Below are 23,198 nucleotides of genomic sequence, written 5' to 3' on the forward strand. Positions count from 1 at the left end.
TCCATCTCAGGTTTTTAAAACACCAACTGTGAGTATGGTTAATTTCAGAAAACACTCAATCGAACAAATAAGTTATTCAAAAAAAGGAAAGACAAAAAGTACACGCACAAAAAAACTCAGCTAGTATTTACTACTTCTTTAACTGCCATATTATTAACTGTATAGGCTGCTACATCTATAACCAATACAGAAAACTTGCACATTTGCAAATTTGCACATTTGCACATAAAATGTTCTTATTTTGTACAAAGTTTTCTGTACTTGTAGCATAACTAAAAATAACAGTCATTTCTATAAGAGTTCAATATTATTTATTGGATTTTAATCAGAATGCATCAAACAAAATCTATTATTGTTTATTGCTCAAATAAACAATATTTATTATTTGTTTATTGGTCAAAGATCCAAGTACAGAACCTTTCTCCAAGATGCTAAGTGGGATCAGTGAATGGGCAGAGGCTTGCTAGAACAATTTAATGGTGGCGCAGTGATTAAAGTGCAGTATTGCAGGCAAAACTCTGCTCACAGCCTGGAGTTCGATCCTGATGGGGCTCAAGGTTGACCCATCCTTCCGACATTGGTAAAATGAGGATCCAGATTGTTGGGGACAATATGCAAATAATGCTTACATTGTAAAACCACCGAGAGAGTGCTGTAAAACACTAGGTGGCACTATATAAGCCTGAATGCTATTGCTAAATTATCCAATGCTCTGGATAGATCAGGGGTGTCAAACTCGCGTTGTCACGGCATCACATGACATTGCGACTTTCTCCTTCGCTAAACTGGATGTGGGCATGGCCAGCATGTGACGCATCTGGCCCACAGGCTGTGAGTTTGACACCGCTGCCATAGATCAATATGTATCTTTTGCTTATTTCCATCAAGTTCATCTTAGTCATTCTTCACACCACTATTTATTAGATTAATATACATACCAGCACAGGATGGCTGTAGGCCTAGCCTAATCACAATAATTCTCAAACCACTCTAAATCCCTCATTTATTAACTACAGGTATCCTCAACTTGCAACCAATTGCTTAATGAGCATTTGAAGTCATGATAGATTCAAAAAAAGATCCTCTAAATTACAACTGTTGTTCTACCCCACAGTTATGTGATTGTATTTTGGCTAGTTGGCAACCAGCTTGTATTTACAACAGGTTGCAGCATCCCATGGTTATGTGATCATGTTTTACAATAGTTTTGCCATTTTTCAGCAAAAATTGGATTCATTTAATGACTGTGGTGACTTGCTTAATGACCATCATAGAAATATAAAATTATTTATAACTCTATAACTTTATTATAGTTTTTATAAATTATATACTATATAGGTTATAAATATAAAAATAAAATATATTTTTATAGTTATAAAGTTGTAACTATAACTTTATAACTATAAAATTAAGTCCCGTCATATGGTAACCTGATTTATGTCCACAACAAATTATGACCAAAATTCTGGGCTCAATTGTAGTTGTAAATTGAGGACTATTTGTAACCATTCTAGACAGATTTGCCTGAGATTCCATTAAAGTAAGTTTCCATTAAAAATAATCCATTCCCAGAAGCTGCATAAGTTCTTTGACTCCCATTGTTTTAGTTTCCCAGCCATTCTCTCACTTGAAGGGAGCTTCCTTCTAAGGCTGAGGAACATATGTTAACTCAGTAAGGTCTATTCTTTAAGTCCAGCTGATCTTGCAATAAATGACCTTTAGAATGTCCACATCCCCAACATTGCCTCTTCTTATAGCAACTTGTTCTTTGTTGGCTCATGTACAGGTTACATAAAAGGAATAAAAGAACAGAGTTTTGCAGCACCCTATAATGGAGGACTTTAGATTCTTTTCCATACCAATACCAATTGAAGCTAGTTCTGGAAGGAGCACTACTACAAAACAATATCCTAACTTCCAGAGGTATTACAGAAGGATACCATGAAGGATGCTATCAAAAACAGAGAGCAAATATGTGAAGAAGGGCTACACTCCTTTTCTGCCCTACCATACTCACCCACCTAACCAAGATAATTTCACTTATCTTGAATCCAGACTGAAATGGATTGCTATAATCTGTTTTCTTGAAGAACTCTCATATATTTAGGTCAAGATTCTGTTAGTGTAACCTTACAATAAAGTAGATATAGTTCATCTAGTCATGCTTCCTGTCTGGGAGGGTTAACATCAATCTTGCAAATCTGAAAATATAAACTTTCCACTTCCTTTCTTCAAGGTCATTCTCACATTCCCTTACAAACTTCAGAGATTTTTCTCCAATACCTTTATTTCTGAAGGCAGGACATTAATTTTTAAACACAAGCAAGTCACACATAACCACAGAATCTCCATATAATCAATTATTATTTTTTACCTTTGTGTTTTGAAGTAATCCTCCTTCAAAGGAAACAGTTGTTCCTCTACTTTGTCCCATCGTTCCAAGCAGCACCATAACCAATCTGGATTTACAATTTGAAGGTTTTTACAGTTCTGAGCTTGCCGGACTTTTTCTGTGCCTATTTAAAACAACCAAATGTGAATGTTTGGGAAACAATTTTTCTGTGATAAGTCAATTCTGGTTACACTTTGCACATACCCAAGTCCCATTAAACTTAGCAGAATTAAAATAATGTATAGAAAAAGTACTGAATTCAAGTCAGTTTCAAAGTTCCTAACCTTCTGAGTTTCATCCCTATAACCTGCTTCAATAAGTTTGTTGTACCTCAGCTATGATGACAGAATTGATTTTCAGATGTATTATGCTTTATTATTTTAATTTAACTCCATGCAAAAGAAGTACATAGCTATATAATTTTACTGAAGGATCCAATTAGTACAACAAAGGAAAAGCATGACAGGGGAGACTCATTCTTCAAATTCAAAGTAATTTTATTTTCTATTCACCTGCTCTGGCTGCAATAAGGTGGGTTGGCTTATTGGGGTCATCTTCATTCAATACAAGAGTTTTTGTAATCTTAGCTCCAAGTGCAATAGCATGATAATGCTCCCGTGTTTTTTCTATAGGAAAATTTGTAGGGTACAATCCACTAAATAATATGGTAACATCTGACAATACTTTTTGTTTCAGTTCTGGCACTATTTTTCGTATATCTGGAAGTTCATCAGTTTCCTTTCTGACATATTTATCATACTTGGAATAATAATCTGTATGCACTCTAACAAGAATCTCTTCAAGGTATATTAAATGGTCATCATGATCTGTGTCATCATCTTCTTCCTCCTCCATACTCTGATCTAAAGATTCTCCTACAGTTATACCAGATTGTTCACTATTTTGAGACTCTGTTTCAGCTTCCTTCTTGTCTATACAACCGTTTCCTAGACTATAAAGGCTATCTTGTTCAATTTCCTCATGCGTTTCCAAATCCAAAGCTTTGGGATGGGTATTGACGGTAAGCGAAGATGCACAGTCTCCCGAATGGTTCAACTGTCCATCTTTTTCTACATTTGTATCATTTCCCAGAAGATGTACACCCTTTTCTTCCTGCACAGAATGCTTTGACTTTTTCCAGCTTCTTTTCCCTTCATTTTCACTATCTGAGGCAGAAGAGGATAAAGATTTTTTAGCTTCCAGGCCACTATCACTTTCACTATCACTAGACAACTCAAAGTCCAAGTAATTGGCTGTTTTGTCTTGAATCTGCTGCTTGCCTGTAACTGTCCTGTTTTCATGATCTGAAGGTACACAAGATTCCTTGTCACTCATCTGATTATTTGTATTAGGAACACTTGTTATCTGATCAGAATCACACAAAGAGTCTGTTGTTCCTTTATCGTTAGAATTCAAATCCCATGGTGAAGTCTCACTACTGACAGAATTATTGCCGTTTACTTCTTTTTCAGATTTCTTAATGCCATTGCTCTGTTCTTCCACATTTCCAGTGTTCTTTATTTCTTCAGAATCTTTTATTACTGCTGCTGGATCAGATGCATCCACTGATTTTGAGGAATGATTTGCTAAATTAAATAAACATATGAATTAAATTCAAATTCAGTTTACACAAGTATAGAAAATAAGTCAACCAAAGAATATAAATTATCCAATTAAATACATCTTTATTTAAGGAAAAAACATGGGCCTGCATGATTTCTGTAATAATCACATAAGGAATACAAAAAAAAAAAAAAAACACCCACATGGAAATTAGTTAATGACATTCCCCCTTCCCTACCCCTGTCCATGGGGAGGGAAGGAAGCTAGGCCAATTATATTTTTATGTTGCATAGAGATTTAATTCATTCAAGGTTAAAAACAATAATTTACTTTAAATTCACAAAATAGTGAAAAGCACATTATTTCATCTTCAACTACACGGTTATATTTAAAATTCATACAATTAGAATGTATTATCTCCCTGAGTAAAAGAGATCAAGGAGATTATTCCATTTATATCATTTTCTTAACTGAAGTATACCAGCTGGATAGTGTGAATTCTATTAGAATATAACACCAAAATGGGGATGTGCTTCAGCATAGTGACAGAGTTCATTGAAAAAAATATATAATTGTATACTTCTGTTTCTACATATTTAGATGTCCATTTTCATAAATGTCACCTATAGCCTGGACTAGCTCTCCTTTGCCTTACTTTTCGTAAGAGATAAGCAGCAGAGAGAACATTCTGGGCATGTAATTAGAGGCAGGGAAAACACTACAACCTTATTTTTCAGCCATCATGTAAGGAGCGCTTATGAATATACAACAGCACAAGTTGGGGGCATACATAAGAAGTATGCAATTGGCTCTATCTGCTGTTATTCACCAGTCTGCTTTAATTAAGTTCAATTTTTAATAAGGCATATTTAGTTCTACTGTCACTGGCTGGGTTCAAACACTGCATTGTGTTCATTGGGCTTGTGGCTAAGCACAACAAATAAATCCAACCATTGTGGTTTATAAATCACAGTTTTTATCTTACTGTTATCTATAAGGAAAACCACTGCCAATTAATTATGGATAAATTATAGTTCAACACAATGTGTGAGTTACTCAGAGAAACACGGTGGCTATTAATTCCTTTTTAAATTGAGGTGCCTAATTTGGACCTGCTTGAGCCAGATTAATTGGCTGGTTATAGATTAGGTAGACAAGTTATTATGTATTTTTACAACAACTTTCTTTCTCTCACTTCTCTTCTTAAAGTTGCAAGTAGTATGACAAAAGAATCCAGGCTGAGGCCATATCACAGAAAAATACTTCATCTCTTTCTCACTATATCAATTTATTTTTGTTAAAAATCTATTCTAATATTGTTGAAAAAGTTCCAGTATAATTAAAATATTGATGCAGATTTTTCCTTAAAAGGAGGCAGCTTTTAAAATATAGTTGATAAATGTTAAGTAAGTTGCCTTACCAGCATTTGATGACTTCCCATGCAATAAAAACCATCTCTATATATCAATTATTAGCAACCTTGTAATCATTTTAAAAAGTGATTATAGTAATGTATAATATAAAAATGTGATTGTTGGTTTTCCAACACTGTCTTAGATTAGATAATAGTCTGCTTAAATAAATATGATGGCAATTGACTTTGTATGATGCAAATATTGAAAATTAGAATATAGTTTCCCGCCATCGTGTATATTAGAGTTACCTTTCTTTCTCATTTGAGCTTCCCTTGAGCCAGGTGGTGCATTAATATCACCTATACCCTGAAAATATACATATTTCTTCACAGTGATCAAATTAGGTGCAAATTTCCAAACATCTTCTCTGTCATCAATAATGCAAACCATGGAATCTCCACAAGGAAATAAGTTCCTACAACCAGGGAACAAAATTAATTTATTTGATTTATTTATTTGACTTTTAGATAACTCTAAAATAATTACTGGTAGATTGTGACAAGTTGACAGAAATGTATAAGCAAACATTAATTTTTTTAGGTTCATCTGACATTCAGTTCTACTACCAACCGGTCAAGTATGATCCTTTGTTGGCTAAAGCAATCTCTCAGGCCTAGAAGCCGTCTTTGGCATTGGATCTTCAGGCCTGCCACATTTAGTACTGTGGGAAACTGGGAGGGGGGATTGTATGCATTGTACCCTGATACAACCAGTAACTGGGTACAGGAATTCATCTCAGATGAAGATAAAAACAGATATGATTTTGCTTAGTGGATACTTTAGCTTAATTACTGAGGAAGGGGCAGCAAGACAAAAAAATCAGAGTTAACAAAAAACGAAGTTCATGAAATACAGTCAAGAAAAAGCAATGGCAAGATCCTGACAGTCTAAATAAAATGCACAGATTTTAGTGACATGGGACATACATCAATTATAATTTTGTTATACACTGCTAAATTTTAACAAATGAGTTAAAAAAATCAAAACACAACAAACAAAACCAGAATTATTCTCATGATACATGTGGATGACCAGCTGAGCCCAAGGGAGGAGTCTGGTGTATCATCAGTATGGAGTCCTTTCAGGACACAAAAAATCTAAGTCCAGCCCTCTTTGAATTCCACTGACTCTTATCTACCTCCAGTTTGCCTTGACTGTTAGTAGTTTCAATTTTTGTAGAGAGCTAGCACAGAATAAACTTATACTCATTTGAATAGGCTTAGTCCCTTATTTCTTGTGCCTAACAATATATTTAGCATCATAAATTATTAAAATACAATAAAAAATCCAAAATGTACTCTACAAAATAGCAATGTTTTAAGCATTCATATAAATTAGTACTCATTTTTGTTTCCAAAGTATGACTTAGAACTACACAAAATAAAGCTTAGGGCAAATGGTTTTCCTAATATATACTGACACAAACACAGCATTCAATTTAACTAATACAAATCTTTTTTTTCAGTCAAAGTTGACAGAAATACTTGTGCATGCAGCTGAAATATAAGTTGAGAATACAGGAAATATTTGTAATATTTAATTGATTTTTATCTGCTATTTCCATCAATATTTTTATCAGGTTTGCCTGATTCACCAGTTGCATCCCTTTCTGGATCGGGACTCCTTGCGCACGGTCACTCATGCCCTCGTCATTTCCCGTCTGGACTACTGTAATGCTCTTTACATGGGGCTCCCCTTGAAGAGCACTCGGAGGCTTCAACTGGTCCAGAATGCGGCCACGCGGGTGATTATGGGAGTGACACAGCGCACCCATGTAACACCTCTCCTGCGCGAGCTGCACTGGCTCCCGATGGTCTTCCGGGTGCGATTCAAGGTATTGGTTACATCTTTAAAACACTCCATGGCTTAGGACCTGGGTACTTACGAGATCGCCTTCTGCTACCGATAGCCTCCCACCGACCAATAGGCTCCCACAGAGAGGGACTCCTCAGGGTGCCGTCGGTCAAACAACGTCGACTGGCGACCCCCAGGGGGAGAGCCTTCTCTGTGGGGGCACCTGCCCTCTGGAATGAATTGCCCCCAGAGATACGAATGATCCCTGACCTATGCGCCTTTCGCCGTGCCCTCAAGATGTTATTGTTCCAACAAGCTGGGCTGGCCTAAACATGAATTTTAATGGTTGTCTTAGTTTTTTTAAAAAATATTGGGGCCAAATTATTTAATATATTTTAAATTGTTTTTAAATTTTATGTATATGTGTGTTTTATTGTTGGCTGTGCACCGCCCTGAGTCCCTCAGGAGAAGGGCGGTATAAAAATTTAAATAATAAATAAAATTTAAATAAATAAATAAATAAATAAACAAACAAACTTTGTGTATTTATTCCATAATAAATATACAAAGTTTACTCACAATACATACCCAAAACAACAGTTTACTCACAATACATACCTAAGGTTGCCAGTTTTTGAATATGGATCAATACATTCATCCCGTGACAATATTCGATGGGAAAAAAGCTTCTTTTCAGAGTCCAAAAATGCTTTTAAAGGAAAAAAAGACTGAAATTAATTTTTCCAGTATTAATACATTTTCTGCAGGGATTTGTTGTATACTATGTGTTTGTTTTCTAGATTACTACAAATTACACACACATACATTTTCATCTGGGTTTTCCTATATAAATAAAATGCATTATTAAATTCCAAAATATGTTTATCTACTAATAATACTGCAAATTAAAACAACATCTCTAATTCAAGAATTGGTATATAATTTATAATACATTAGAACATGCTGGAATAAATAGCATTAAGCAAAATATTTTGAAGCTGGTCTATTATTTTATACATTCTTACTTGAAATTTAAACCAGAACGTCTGGTTTTTAACATTCTATCATTTTGTTAATATTAAGAATATACTCCATCTTGATCACTCATATATTTTCATTGCAAGTCTCAGGATTGAACAATGTCTCTCATTTATCAACAGCATGTCTCAGTGTTGATAAATGTTTTGGTGCTTTTAGGCAAAGCACTAAAGATGTGCTGTAATGCTTAAGCAAAATGGGCAAGATAAGGAAAAAGTTTCAATAGAAATTTCTTGCAGTTGCAGGTTTAAGTTATACTTCTAACCCTTGTGTATAAATACCGCATAGCTGTCCTTGTAATAGTATTGTTTTTTTTAAAATCATAATTGTGTTGTCTAGTTTGAGGTATACAAAAATCAGTTATCAAAGCTTTATCAGAATTTCTGATCTGGGAAAAATCATTTTATACATCTCTTGGTTTTGCTGTTTGCCTAGTAATGTAAAATATTTAGCATCTGATAAATTATATATCAGATAGGCAATACCCAGCTTGGCTGGTTATATAATACTTATACTCTAGAGATAATCAATTCAAACTTGCTTTTTTAAAGCAAATATTTTTAAAAAATACTTTAAAGTTTTGACCATAATTGTCTAAATTCCACGTTCAAATATGACTGGTGATCTAGGAAGTAATGCACTTAGAGCAATCTATTGGCAACTACACAGCATTTTCTATGTTAAAAGACTTTTAGCAAAACACTTCCAGATATCACTGGTCATTTATTAAAGCTGATACACGTAGGCCAAAAGGACTGCATCTTAAAGTAGTAACTTAAAACCCACAAAAGCAAGAAAATGTGAGAGTTAAGGATAGAAATTCAACCTTAACTCACCCGCGTTTGCTTAAGAATTTCAGCAAATTCATGTAGAATCATCCCTGTTGTGAGACCCCTGCAGTACCTAGGCATAACGAATTGAAAAGATTAGCTAAAGAGAATCATCACCAGATAAACTTTAGAAAAATGCATAGTTACTGAAGTGAAACAAGCCACTTAACTTGGAAAACAAAAGGACATAAATATATTAAAATAAAATACATTTCAATAAATAAAACCGGGACGTAGTCAATTATTTTTCTATATCTGTACCTACATAAGAAACAAATTCTGACTAGATTAACAGCCTTACATTTAGCCAACATTTCCTCATATATATACAGGCTTTCTCAAAACTGACTGCAGACAAGGCAAGACTTATAGAAATAAAAATTTATTTCCCAATGTCATCTTTTTTGGAACTTAATTATAATTTCCTAGTCTGTATGAATTAATGTATGCATACTTAAGTACATTTAAAGCAAAGGAACATAATGACAATCAATGTACTCTTATATAATTTGCTATAAAACCAAATGCTCGAAAGGGCAGATAATTTAGTCGTGCCTTCCTTTATGAAGAATTATAAATATAGAAACAGCCAGAAAATGATGGCAGGATTAAAGTCCTAAATAACCTAAAGCCTGGCAAGCTCATAAAGGATAATGTGTGTGTTTCTGTGTGTATATATATGTATGTGTGTGCGCACACGCATATATTCAGATATTTAGTCTCAATCTGCAATTTATAGAATATAATTAGATTTTAATTCAACCTTGAGCAGTCGTATCTTTTAACAGACACTTGTCAATAGACTTCAGTGGAATAGCTAGTGCCACCAAATATTTTTCATGTAGAGTGCAAATCCATGTAATATGTATTCTAGGCATATGTCATAACAATCATGTTTAGCATCTCCAGAAAATGAACATATTTGGTGAGCCAGACTCAGTGGCATAAACACATTTCTGTTGGTCTCCCTGGATCTTCATGTTTGTGGGTAAATTCACAAGCACATCCAAACTATGACTCAGGCTCTTTAACAATAGCCATTCTCAATCTGCATTTTATCTATACTTTTAACCTACAACTCTCAACATTTTCTCAAAAAGAGCTGAGAACTGGAGAGCATTTAGGTTGTGAATGGTTGTTTTAGAGGCAATCTGATTGAAATCTGATTAGAAAGCGAAAGAACATGAGTTCTAGTCCCACTTTAGGCATGAAAGCCACCTGGGTGATTTGGGGCCAGTCACTGTCTCTGAGCCCAAACCACCTCTCAGGGTTGTTGTTGTGGAGAAAAGAGGAGGAAGGAATATTAGGTATGTTAGCTGCCTTGAGTTGTTTATAAAGAAAGAAAAAAGGTAGGATATATATTAAATAAATAAATATAATCCCACTCAGTGCAAGTTGAATGCCTATTATTGATCTGCATTTTGACTTATCTGAAATAGTCCTATATAATTTGGATCAAGCCCTAACTTGTTCATCCTCATCCAATCTACTACTATAGGGTCTCATTTAGAAAATTCTTGGATTTTGATAGAAAAGAGAGCAAAAGCTGTACATTAGTATAATAGTGCCACTCAACTCCCAAACTGGACAACTTCTCCCAGTTTTATGTACAGTTGCAAGAAAAAGTATGTGATCCCCTTGGGATTACATGGAGTTTTGCATGAATTGGTCATAAAATGTGCTCTGAACTTCATCTAAGTCACAACAATAGAAAAACACAGTATGCTTAAAATAATACTACACAAACATTAGATGTTGCCATGGTTTAATTGAACATAACATGTAAACATTCACAGTGCAGGGAGGGAAAAGTATGTGAGCCCCTAGCCTAATGACTTCTCCAAGAGCTAATTGGAGCCAGGAGTGAGCCAACCTTGACTCCAATCAGTGTGATGATATTGGATGTGTTGCTGACAGCCGTCCTGCCCTTTAAAAACACACACCTGTTTTGGGTTTACTGGTTTCAAGAAGCACTGTCTGATGTGAACCATGCCTCGCAGAAAAGAGCTCTCAGAAGACCTACGATCAAGAATTGTTGACTTGCATGAAGCTGGAAAGGGTTACAAAAGTATCTCCAAAAGCCTTGATGTTCATGTGTCCATGGTAAGACAGATTGTCTACAAATGGAGAAAGTTTAGCACTGTTGCTACTCTCCCTAAGCGTGGTTGTCCTGTAAAAATGACTGCAAGAGCACAGCGCAGAATGCTTCATGAGGTAAAGAAGAATCCTAGAGTGTCAGCTAAAGACCTACAGAAATCTCTGGCACATGCTAACATTTTTGTTGACACATCTACAATAAGGAAAACATTAAACAAGAATGGAGTACATGGGAGGACACCACGGAGGAAGCCATTGCTGTCCAAAAAAAATATTGCAGCACGTTTGAAGTTTGCAAAAGAGCACCTGGATGTTCCACAACACTATTGGCAAAATATACTGTGGACAGATGAAACCAAAATTGAGTTGTTTGGGAAGAACACACAACACTATGTGTGGAGAAAAAAAAGGCACAACACACCAACATCAAAACCTCATCCCCACTGTAAAACATGGCGGAGGGAGCATCATGGTTTGGGGCTGCTTTGCTGCCTCAGGGCCTGGACGGATTGTTGTCATTGATGGGAAAATGAATTCCAGAGTTTATCAAGACATTTTGCAGGAAAACGTACGACCATCTGTCCGCCAACTGAAGCTCCGCAGAGGATGGGTGATACAACAGGGCAATGACCCAAAGCATACAAGTAATTCAACAAAAAAATGGCTTCAACAGCACAGAATGCGCCTTCTGGAGTGGCCCAGTCAGAGTCCTGACCTCAACCCGATTGAAATACTGTGGCATGACCTTAAGAGAGCGATTCACACCAGACATCCCAAGAATATTGCTACACTGAAACAGTTTTGTGAAGAGTAGTGATCCAAAATTACTCCAGATCGTTGTGCAGGTCTGATCTGCAACTACAGGAAACGTTTGGTTGAGATTATTGCTGCTAAACGAGGGTCAACCAGTTATTAAGTCCAAAGGTTCACATACTTTTTCCTCCCTGCACTGTGAATGTTTACATGTTATGTTCAATTAAACCATGGCAACATCTAATGTTTGTGTAGTATTATTTTAAGCAGACTGTGTTTTTCTACTGTTGTTACTTAGATGAAGTTCAGAGCACATTTTATGACCAATTCATGCAAAACTCCACGTAATCCCAAGGGGTTCACATACTTTTTCTTGCAACTGTATATTATATGTAAATACTATGCATGGAAAAATGAAACTTTGAAGAATTCAGACCAACATCCACTATATTGAAAACATACTGAACGTATAAACGGAAGAACAAACACTTGAAACAGCCTAGTCATAAAAATCAAAATCCCTATAAAATGTCTCTTTCCATGCTCAAGTCACCAATAAAACCAGAAAATTATCAAGCCCCTGCCCTGATCATACATCAAGAAAAACAATATATTATTCATTTTGCAACAATGTCTAAAATGAAAATGAAATGCATATGGATAATCCAAAGCATCCATAAATAACTGTGTTTGGGATAAATAGATGAAACAATACAATGTAGTGCAATAGTAAATTTTTAAACAAAGTTCTGTTAGTTCTTTGTGATACAAATAAATCAATACTAAGCCTTGGAATATTAAAACAGGCATTATATAAGCAAACAAAAAGCAATCTAACCCCGCTCAATATCCTATAGATATTTAGATATTTAAAAAAATTAATTAAAAAAAGTAGAATTCAACTCCTGGTGACTGAATCCACAGTCTCCTTGTCAGCTTTACTGAAATATTTTGCTACTGTCTTTTTCTGGGATTAAAAAATATTACAGCAGATATTTCTTTGTATTTGCATTTCTTTGAAAGACAAAAAAAATTGTATATCCCAAAAGAAACATCTGATTATTGAGATATGTGGTTGCTTGCAGAATTATTTTTATTAGAATTATAATTGATATTGCTTAGTGTAGGTGGCATGTTAGCATTTGGTATAGTAGGGAAAATTGTCGTCCTCTTAATTATGGTGAATTACAACTTTCAATAATTCTAGATAATCAGTAAAGTCAATAATGAGGAACCTGGAGACTAATTTAGTAATATATGGAGGGTTACAAGTACATTATTCTTTTACAGATATATTTTTAACAAAGACATTTCCTTAATATATCCTTCTCTGCTCTCTAGATCAGGGGTCCGCAACCTTTTGTACCTCAGGGACCATCAAGTTCATAATTTTAAATCCCGCAGACCACTAATACGAATCCAGTGTGCCACTTGCTGAAGCGCCTGGACTCCCAGTGACGGGATGGGGTCCTTCAGGCACTCTCCCTCCTCTCTTTCTCTCCCACTCTCTCTCTTTCTTTTCTCTCTCATTCATTCTCTTCCCCCCTCTCCTACTCATTATCTCATATTCCGTCTTTCTCTCTCTTTTTCATTCTGTCTCTTTCTTTCTCTCTCATTCTGATTCTTTTTCTCTTTTTCTGTCTCATTCTTTCTCTCATTCTCTTCCCCCTTTCTCTCTCATCTCTCTATCTTTCTCTCACTCTCCACTTTCTCATTCTCTTTCATTCTCTTTCTCTCTCTTTCATTGTCTCTTTCTTTCATTCTCTCTTTGATTCTGTATCTTTCTCTCTCTCGCTCTCATTTTATCTCTCTCTTTCTGTCTCTCATTCTCTCATTCTTTCTTTCATTCTCTCATTCTCTCTTCTCCCTTTCTCTCTCTCTCATTCTCTCTCTGATTCTCCCTCTCTCTCATTATCTTTCTCTCTCTCATCTCATGGGCCAGCCAGTATCCTGGGGCTGAGAGGAAGTCAAGCACCTCCCTGAGAAGCCGAGGTGTGCGGAGCACCAACAAGGGCTGGAAGAAACAGCCGTGAGATCCAGCAAGAGATGAAGCTTCGCTCCTGCTCTGGAATATGGAGTGAATCTCCATCCCCGTCCTACCCTTGCCAGGTGAGGAGTGACTGGGAAGGGAGGGTGAGGGGCGGGGACAGCCACTAATGGCTTCAGCCAACAGGAAGCTATAGCAGGGGCAAGAAACAGCCCGGGGTTCTCACCACCCGTTGCTTTGGCCTGCCTGCACCACCACCCTTCTTGCACCATTTCCTCATTCTGGTCGGCGAGGGCTGCGCTGCAAAGTTGCGGAGATTTACAGCCCCACCATGCCTGGCCAGTCCCATATTCCAGAGCTCTAGTCACAGGACTGGCCACTGCTCATCCCGGAGCAGCTCCTTCACCTGGGTGCACTGCGGGCCAAAAAATTTTCTTGCAGACCACCAGTGGTGACCACTGCTCTAGATTATTATGGCATCCTACTATGAAGACTATGATCCTGAAGATGAAACTCAAATACTTTGGCCACCTAATGAGAAGGAAGGATTCACTGGAGAAGAGCCTAGTGCTTGGAACGATTGAGGGCAAAATAAGAAGGGGACGGCAAAGAATGAGGTGGCTGGATGAAGTCACTGAAGCAGTCGGCATGAGCCTAAATGGACTCCGGAAGATGGTAGAGGATAGGAAGGCCTGGAGGAACATTGTCCATGGGGTCGCGATGGGTTGGACACAACTTTGTGACTAACAACAATGAAGATACTTCAGTTATCCGTCTTTAATCATCAATTTTCTATCATTGACTTTATCGACTTTTCTAGATGTTCCTTTATTAAAGTTCATTCAATATGTTTCAGAAGGGATTCCTAATAAACTACCGCAGTCCCTGTTTATATAAATATATTGTATATGTTCCATATATGTACTCACATATTAAATAATTTCCCATAGCTACTTAAAAACAACAATTTTGTAAGATATGAAACTGAAAGCAGAAATGTTTCTTTCCTGACAAATTCTAAGCATTGGGTATATATGTAAAATTTAAGAAACATTACTTCAGGAACAGATGTAAAATATATTTTTGTCGAAACTGAAAAAAGTCTTATTTGATTTTAATGTAGAACAAAAGTACTTTTAAAAATTAAAACAGCATCTGTTAAATACATTTTAAAAAATATTTAAAAAATAAACATTTAGCTGCAAAATGCTGCCATCTAGAGCTTAAATTATGTATGATCTGCTATATATGTATCTATGAAAAAAATTCAAAAATTATCACAAAATCTAGAGTTGGAAATAACCTTAAGAGTATGTTCCAACCTCTTTCTCAGTGCAGGATCCAGCAGTGCATCTAAGAGATGACCATCCAGCCTGTTTGAAGACCTCTGGGGAAGGACAACTCATCACTTTGTGCGGCAGCTATACAAACTGACAGCTATATATCAGGGGGCTCTTCTTGATGTCTATTCTGAATCTAATTCCTGTAGCTTTCAACTATTAGTTTGATCCCACTCACTGGGATAATAGAGAATAAGCTGACTCTGTCTACTATATAATAAAGCCTATTTAAAGCCTATTATGTCCCTTCAATCATCTCTTCTAAAGACCAAAGATGACCAACATCCTTTAATGTTTCTCATAGGGCTTGATTTCCAGACCCTGTACTGTTTTCTTTAAACTTGTTCCAGTATGTTACTGTTCTTTTTGAATACTATATTCCAAGAGGGGTTTGGACCAGGCAGAGTAGAATTAAATAGTAGTCCTTTGATCTGGACTCTATGCCCATTAAAACATGCCAAGATAGCACTTGCCCTTTTAGTATCAATAGCAATAACGTTAGACTTATATACCATTTCACAATTTTTTACAGCCCTCTCTAAGAGGTTTACAGAGTCAGCATATTGCCCCCAACAATCTGGAAGGATGGAAGTCTGAGTCAAGCTTGAGCCAGTGAGAATCGAACTGCTGGCAGCCAGCAGTAGTAGCCTACAGTACAGCATTCTAACCACTGCGCCACCACGGCTCATAGTAGCTGTACCATATGCATTATTATGTTGTTGTTTATTTTAATCTATTAATTGCCCAGCTTCAGTGGACTCTGGGCCAAGGTATTTGTAGTGTAAAAGTTTACTTGAAGTTTTTGCACCTGTTCAACTACCAAGTTAGCCGTACCAGGTCACATAAGATTACATTCTGTGATAGACAGGAGCACAAACACACCAGTCCCTTTATATTTTATGGAATGGGCAAAAGCAGTTGGAAAAAGGCAGTTGTGCAAATATCCAAATCCTATGCCATACTGGGCTTTGAAGTTTACTAGCATCTTAAAGGGTCTATGCCAACTCGCCATAGCCAATTCTCGACAGCCAATTCGTTGCAAGACAATTCGTTGCAGCACAATTTAATTTAATTATTTAAAATAGTTTAAAAAATATTTTAATTTTTTTCATTCACATTTCGTTTTCCCTCCCTTGGCATCCTTTATTTAATGATTCTATCGCACTATTTATTCAATATTAGTGTAACTCTTGTCCGGAGACGAGTTGTGCTGTGACAAGTTGGTCATGGCGAATTGTCTCGTGGTGAGTTGTCTATGAGTTGGCCATGGCGAGTTGTGGTAGACCCTTTAAGATGATAGTAAACTTTAAAGCCCAGCATGGCGAAAAGGGGGTGAAAATTTAGGTGTGTTTTATACACCGAATGTACACTGCCCACTCACTGCCCCCCACCTTTTGGCCTGTGCCTCGCAGCAGTTACCTCCTTGCAAGCAAACAGCAAGAAAAAACAGCTCCATTCAGCTTCAGCACAGGTTAATTAGCACAAGTTGATTAGATCGCCTCCCAACTCACAGCTGATTTGCTCTCAGCTGTTTTGCGGAGGGCTCTGCTGCTTGCTGTAAGGAAGTAAACTGCTGGAGCAGATTTTTTTTTCCTTGTGCTAATTAAGCTATGCTGAAAAAGAAACTGAAAGTAAAGCAGGCTGTTTGCTGCAAGGAGGCAAAATTAGGCAGAGGCAGAGGGAGATTTCTGTTTCTTCTTTTTCCTCACCAAAAAAGGTAGGTGCAAACAATGGGAAATTTAGGGCAAAAGAGTTCAAGTTTTTAAAACACAAAAGAAAAAAAGGAGAAAGAAAAAGGCAAAAATAAAAATGGGAAGGGAGAAAAAGAAATGAAAGAGAAAGATGTTATACATATTTAGAATTGAAATATGAATAGTAATAAGAAATAAATGAGAAATCATGATTGTAAAAATGAAATGAATAATTGGAATATTTGTCTTTGTATTTTTGAAATCTAGATGATAAGTTTTATTTTTTTTATTTTTTTTTTAGAAATATGAATAAGTATAAACTGTAACAATTGAAATACTTTTAATGGTATATGGTGGTGAAAGTAAAAAGGATTAAGTTGTAGCTTGGATAACAGCTAGAACATTTTTAAATTTAATTAGAGAAATTGTAACGATTGAAATATTTTTAATTATATATTGTGATGAAAGTAGAAATAATTAAGTTGTGATTTGGAGGATTATATGGGCAAAACTATTTGGGTTATTGGGAGAGTTTAAGATGTGAAAATGAGTAACATAAGGGGAAAGCTCTATTTAACTAGGGAATTGTAATAATTGAGATACTATTATTAAATAGTTGAAAGCAGAAATGGTTAAGTTGTGGTTTGGGGGAATATTGGGAAAATTATTTGGTTTATTATTATTGTTAATATAATTAATTGATTTGTAAGAAATTGGAGTGCATGGAAATAATTGGAATATTCATGTTCATATTGATTAATATACAAAAAAGATAGTTATATACTAATTGATTTATATTAAAATGTTGAATTTGTATTAAACAATTGTAATATTACATAATTAACCAATGGGAGGATGGATATAAAAATAGATGACAATGGGAAGGGGTATAAGATAGAATAGAAGGGAAAGATTGAATTTGATTAAGATTAGAGATGAGGATGAAGGGCAATATTGTTTTTTTAAAAAAATAGATGAGGAATAAATATGGCAAAAAGGAAATATAGAAATTGTAAATTTAATTGAAATTACTAAACATTGTTTAAATTTGTGAACCGGCCAAATACTCTGTTGAAAGAAAATACATTGTACGTTTGTATGTGTGTTTGTCTAAAAAATTTAAAAAAAAACTTTTTATAAAAAAAAACAAAAAAAAGGTAGGTGCATCTTATACTCTGGTGCGTCTTATACTCTGAAAAATATGGTAATCATAACGTGTTTTTCATTTAAAATTTTACAATTCCGGGGGGGAGGGGGGAGGGGGATGAAAGGGAAGTCAGTAGAAAAATGCAGTGTAGCTAAAAACAAAAAAACAAAATAAAGATCTGAAGTAAGGAAAGGAAAGCTTGCAGATTACTTTTAATTTTTTTCCCAAATTCCATCATCAAAAGTGGAAGGCATCTATATTTTCTTCTGTCTACCAAAATAATGTTATTCATATATATATTTCTGCCATCCCACTGTGTTGCATTTGGGTTTGTGGTGGAGTTCAGAGCAAACTGCATAAGGCTCCCATGGGATATAGAGCCAGGAGGATAGAGCAGACCCAGGCATTTTATGCCCCCTGGCCACATCCAGCCCTCTGGCTGTTCCTGTCCAGACCACGTGGGTCAATCAGAAATTAAATATAAATAAGCAAGCTGCAGGGGGCAGGAGAAGCCACCAAGTCAGATCTGGCTCTGTGCAATCACTATGCGCTCCTTCAGTTGGCTGATGACAGAAAGTACTTTTCTGTGTCTGTGTGGTACTCACCCTTTGCCTGAAGCAATCTGAGGAGTTGAGGTGATGGAGTTTGAAGACATCAAATCGGGTTACATTGATTTGGCCTTCCATAACAGTTCCCCTAGAAAATCAATTGCCCAGCCCTGGGATAGAGGGATAGTACTTGGTTCGTGGTAGTATTGATCAAAAACCATGAACTCCGTAGATTACAAAGATGTTGTAAGAGCTGATGGTTTGGAAGAGAGGTGTTTTTAATCAACATTGCTTTTTGACAGACATTATACATCCTGATTAAGTGACATGCACAGAAGGCTCATTAGACCTAGGGATGGCCTACTAATGCTCAAAGAATGGGTTGCACTACACTATAGCTATCTTCAAAACTATCCCCAGCAGTCAAGCCAAAATCTTCTCAGAAGCTGCCTGGAGTACTTAAATTTCAGGAGCTAAGAAGGGCTGAAGCCAGGAAGCATTATTGAAAACTAACGGCAGATATATTCTGGAACACTTTCAGAAGGTAGTGAAATTGTATTTTTTCAGAACACTTCTGGTGAATAATTGTGTATCACTCAGACCTAGTACTTTCCAACTCTGTTATTCTGTTCTGTTGGATCTTATTAACCAGATATTTTGTACTGTATCTGATTACTGGGAGAATGGAGAAACTGAATGGTCACTTGGAGAAGGCCAAATTGCTGGCCCTAGGTCCCAAGTGAGAATGTGAGTGGTGGGGCTAGGCTCCAGCAATACCCATGAATCCTTCCTGGAAGCTCCGGCAGATCTGAAGGCCTGAAACACTTATCCAATTACCATCAGCAGCCTTAAGGACATATACTGAGAAGTTCCATGGTATGACAGGCTGGACAATCTGGGATAAGATAAAAGTTCTATGGTATGACAGGCTGGACAATCTGGGATAAGAGAAAAGTGTGGAAGATTTCTGTTTGTCTTGATGAGAATAAAACTTCAATTAAAGCTTTAAGCTAAAAAAGATAGAATTGGAAGTAGGAATGAGAAAGGAATGAGGATGGTTGGCTGAGTGAGAGATACCAGCCTGAGTGGCATAGATACTTGGAAAGGTTTAAAATTGATCATAAGCAGATCCTAAATAGCTCAATCTGTAAACCCCTTAAAAATACTGTAGTTAATTAGTAAAAGTCTGCAAAGCTTTGCCAGACAAGTCTTGCCAGATTACCCTTATCTCATACAGATATAATGTATCTTCATTTCAGTCCAGATGGTCCTCACTTAGTGACCACTCATTCAACGGCTGTTCAGTTACAATAGTGCTGAACAAGTGGTATTTACAACTGACTCTGAAGTTATAGTCAATGTCTCTTCAGTTAGGAGATTATGATTCAGGTGGTTGGGGGTTGCCTCATAATTACAACTTTGCAGTGTTCCACAGTCACATGATTTGCGACCTTCACTGACGACTCCTGACAAGCAAAGAAGGGAAGCTGGCAGGAGGTTGCAAATGAGAACCACATGAAATTGCACTTATTCTGTAATTGCTATGCCTAAATGGTGCAGTTATGTGACATTGAGTTTGACAACCACATTACTTAGCAATGGAAATTCCCAGTTACCATCAATAACAGAGGACTATTTGTATAAAATATTTGACGAAACGCCCCATGACATTCTCTTTGGCAATTCTGTGTGGGCTGACTGATAGGACAAGTAGGTATCTGGTTGGCTCAAAAATTGGATTCATAGGGTGCTCATCAATGGCTTTTCATGAAACTGAAGAAACTGACAGATGCCACAGGGCTCAATCCTAGTCCTTTTTTTTTGGATAAAAAAGCTGAAAGAATGTTTATCAAATCTGCAGATAGCACAAAATTGGATTGGTTATTTTTATAATATGCAAACAAAATTTAAAGGAATCCTGATAGGTTAGAGAAATATGCTGAAACTAACAATGAAATTTAATGAAGTAGAAACTTTTAAAAAAAGTTTTAAAAATTAAATACACAGGAACAGGATAGGAGATAGGCTTGGTAACAGAACCTATGAAAAAGATCTTAGAATAATAACTGATTAGTGTGATAAGGTCAGGAAAGAGGCAAATGAATCAACATATATACAGGTTACAAGACATAGAAAGTAATCACCTTCAGCATTGGGTCCAGTCTGGCTTCACTGAAACAGATTCCAAGTAGGAAAACTGTTACAGAAGATGAAAAACTATAACTAAATCATATGAAAAAACTGGATGAGCTGGATATAATTAGCCCGAAGAGAAGGAAGATTAGGGAGATGTACAATAGCATTCTTGTGAAACTATGTCAGAAGGAAAATCAAAACATGTTTCATTCTAGAATATGCCTAGGAACAATGCATTTACATTACTAGACAGATCCCAAATGAATGTTAGAAAAAAATATTAAAAACAGCAGTTCCATAGTGGAATCAATTTACAAACATGACAGACTTCCTTCTTCAGTGGAAGTGTTTGTGAAGTATTTGTTGCTGATGCTGAATTTGGATCTCTGCGTTGAGAACTAATCAAAGCTTCAAATGGCCTCTTTCAACTTGATAGCATTAGGATTCTAAAAAGTAGTATATTTAGCAGAGAATCATACAGACATTAACAGGCTTAATATGAAAGGTAAGAAAATGGGTAAAAGCTTCATAAGCAAATAAAACATACAGGTAGTCCATACCTGAGCCTGGCAATTATACTCATAAGTTTTGATGGTTGTAAAGTGGATCATCACGTGACTGAACCAATTTTACAACCCATTTTTGCGAATGTTGGCAGTCATAAAGTGAATAATGTGGTCATTAAGCAAATGGCATGGTTGTTAAATGAACCCATGGTTCATTATGGGCCAGACAGATTTGTATATAAATAATCTGATTTTCTTCTGAAACATGGTTTTCAAATCAATTGGCAGAGCTTACAATAATATAATATTGTCAATACTATTTATACATAAACATAAAATAACTATCCTGAAACTAAAAATAGCATTTAAAAAATCTGGCACAAGATTTTATCTGATCTAAATGGGATTTGTAGGGGTAAACATATCCAATAATACCGAATTGACTGGAGAAGAAAGAAACATGATTACTTTTTTCTACTTATTAATTCAGGATATTGGTTTAAGAAAACAACAAATGGCCTATTCTATTCTTTTTCTTATAATCGTATTTGTTTACAGTATGGCTAAGAAAACTTTTTCAGTCTGTCCTTCTGCCCTGTCCTGGGAACAGTAGGATCATAGTTAAAGACACTATGATAACACTGGAATGGAGACTGCTGACATTTTTAGCCCAATTTATTTATGTTATGGATGGGGATGGGATTGCATACCATTCAATCTCCAATTGCAAAAAATCAGCTTGATTCTTTTTTTTACACTTTTCAAGCTTTTCAAGAAGTAAACACTGCAAGGTTCTGGTCCTTTTCCATCCTGCCCAAACCTAAAAACATATATATGCAAAAATAGGCTGAAAATTTTAGTTCCACCTAATCTGAGAACAGCTCTCAGAGCTGAAATGTCAGCACAGGGCCAAATGTCACAAATTACCCATTCCAGGTTTTACCTATTGTATACAACAAATGTTCCCATGCAACAATATTTACATGCAGACAAATAAAAATCTTTGCATTTTTAGCTGGATAAATTTTGTCAGTATTTGAAAACCAGGAAAAATAAAAGAAAAAAACCCAAGGTAAGTCTACTTCTGTAGATTCCTGAGCTAGAAAATATCAAATTAAAACAATTTGTTTTAATACCCTTATTTATTTAAGCAATTTATCAGGTGACTCAATCAAACTGCGAAATAAACACTGTTAATTCTTGAATATATGGATAAATAACAACAGTATAAGAGAATAGTTGTACAGTATATTATTAAAGCAATTAGCAGAATTAATTAATTATTAAATATACATACATTCTATATTTTCCTCACAATCCTTACTAGTGGTTATTCATAATTTACTCAATAAGGCTAACTTTGGAATGAGAATGAGCTGTTTTATACTATAAAAGAATGAAACATACATTCACCTTCATCTATTAATTCAGGATTCTATTTAGCTATTGTTTATAGAATGAGTGATCATCAGATAAAGCTGAAATTAATTCAAAAACAAGGATATGTAGAATACACAGCTGGTCATTTAACTATAGATATCCTTAATTACTGTTTTTTCACATTTTCAGAAAATTCAGAAATGTCAATAGAATTTTAAAAATGCTGGATCAAAATAGGATTAAAATTCCAACACTGAATTTTAATCACGAGACACAGTTCTACAACTGGTTCAAACAATGCACTACTGTTTGTTGAAATATTTATAATTCTTATTCCTCTTTAGGTAGCTAAATGTTTTATATAAGGGATGAATATTTAACTTCAAACATTCTAATGTTAATTATTTCCAATTCAGGTAGCCCTCGCTTAGTGACTATCTGTTCAGTAATCGCTTGAAGTTGTAACAGTGCTAAACGAATGATACTGTATTTTTCAGACTATAAGACGCACCAGTGTATAAGACATACCAAGATTTCGAAGAGGTAACCAAGAAAAAAAAAAGGGTTTTGCCCTCCCTGGC

The 23,198-nt window shown here is 35.7% G+C and overlaps 1 protein-coding gene across 1 annotated transcript in view; it reads right to left on the minus strand.

Moving 5' to 3' along the window:
* CTDP1 (CTD phosphatase 1) overlaps nucleotides 1-23,198 on the minus strand; it is a 42,929-nt gene that overhangs the window by 9,842 nt on the left and 9,889 nt on the right. Inside the window, exons 6-9 of the mRNA XM_034429321.3 lie at nucleotides 7,783-7,873; nucleotides 5,619-5,785; nucleotides 2,905-3,978; nucleotides 2,375-2,516 (exon numbers count right to left, since the gene is read on the minus strand). Coding sequence (XP_034285212.2) covers nucleotides 2,375-2,516; nucleotides 2,905-3,978; nucleotides 5,619-5,785; nucleotides 7,783-7,873 — 1,474 coding nt within the window. The remainder of the gene's footprint in view (nucleotides 1-2,374; nucleotides 2,517-2,904; nucleotides 3,979-5,618; nucleotides 5,786-7,782; nucleotides 7,874-23,198) is intronic.

This window comes from Pantherophis guttatus, chromosome 3, assembly GCF_059756535.1.
Source record: "Pantherophis guttatus breed Tessera chromosome 3, ASM5975653v1, whole genome shotgun sequence".
Lineage (NCBI taxonomy): Eukaryota > Metazoa > Chordata > Lepidosauria > Squamata > Colubridae > Pantherophis > Pantherophis guttatus.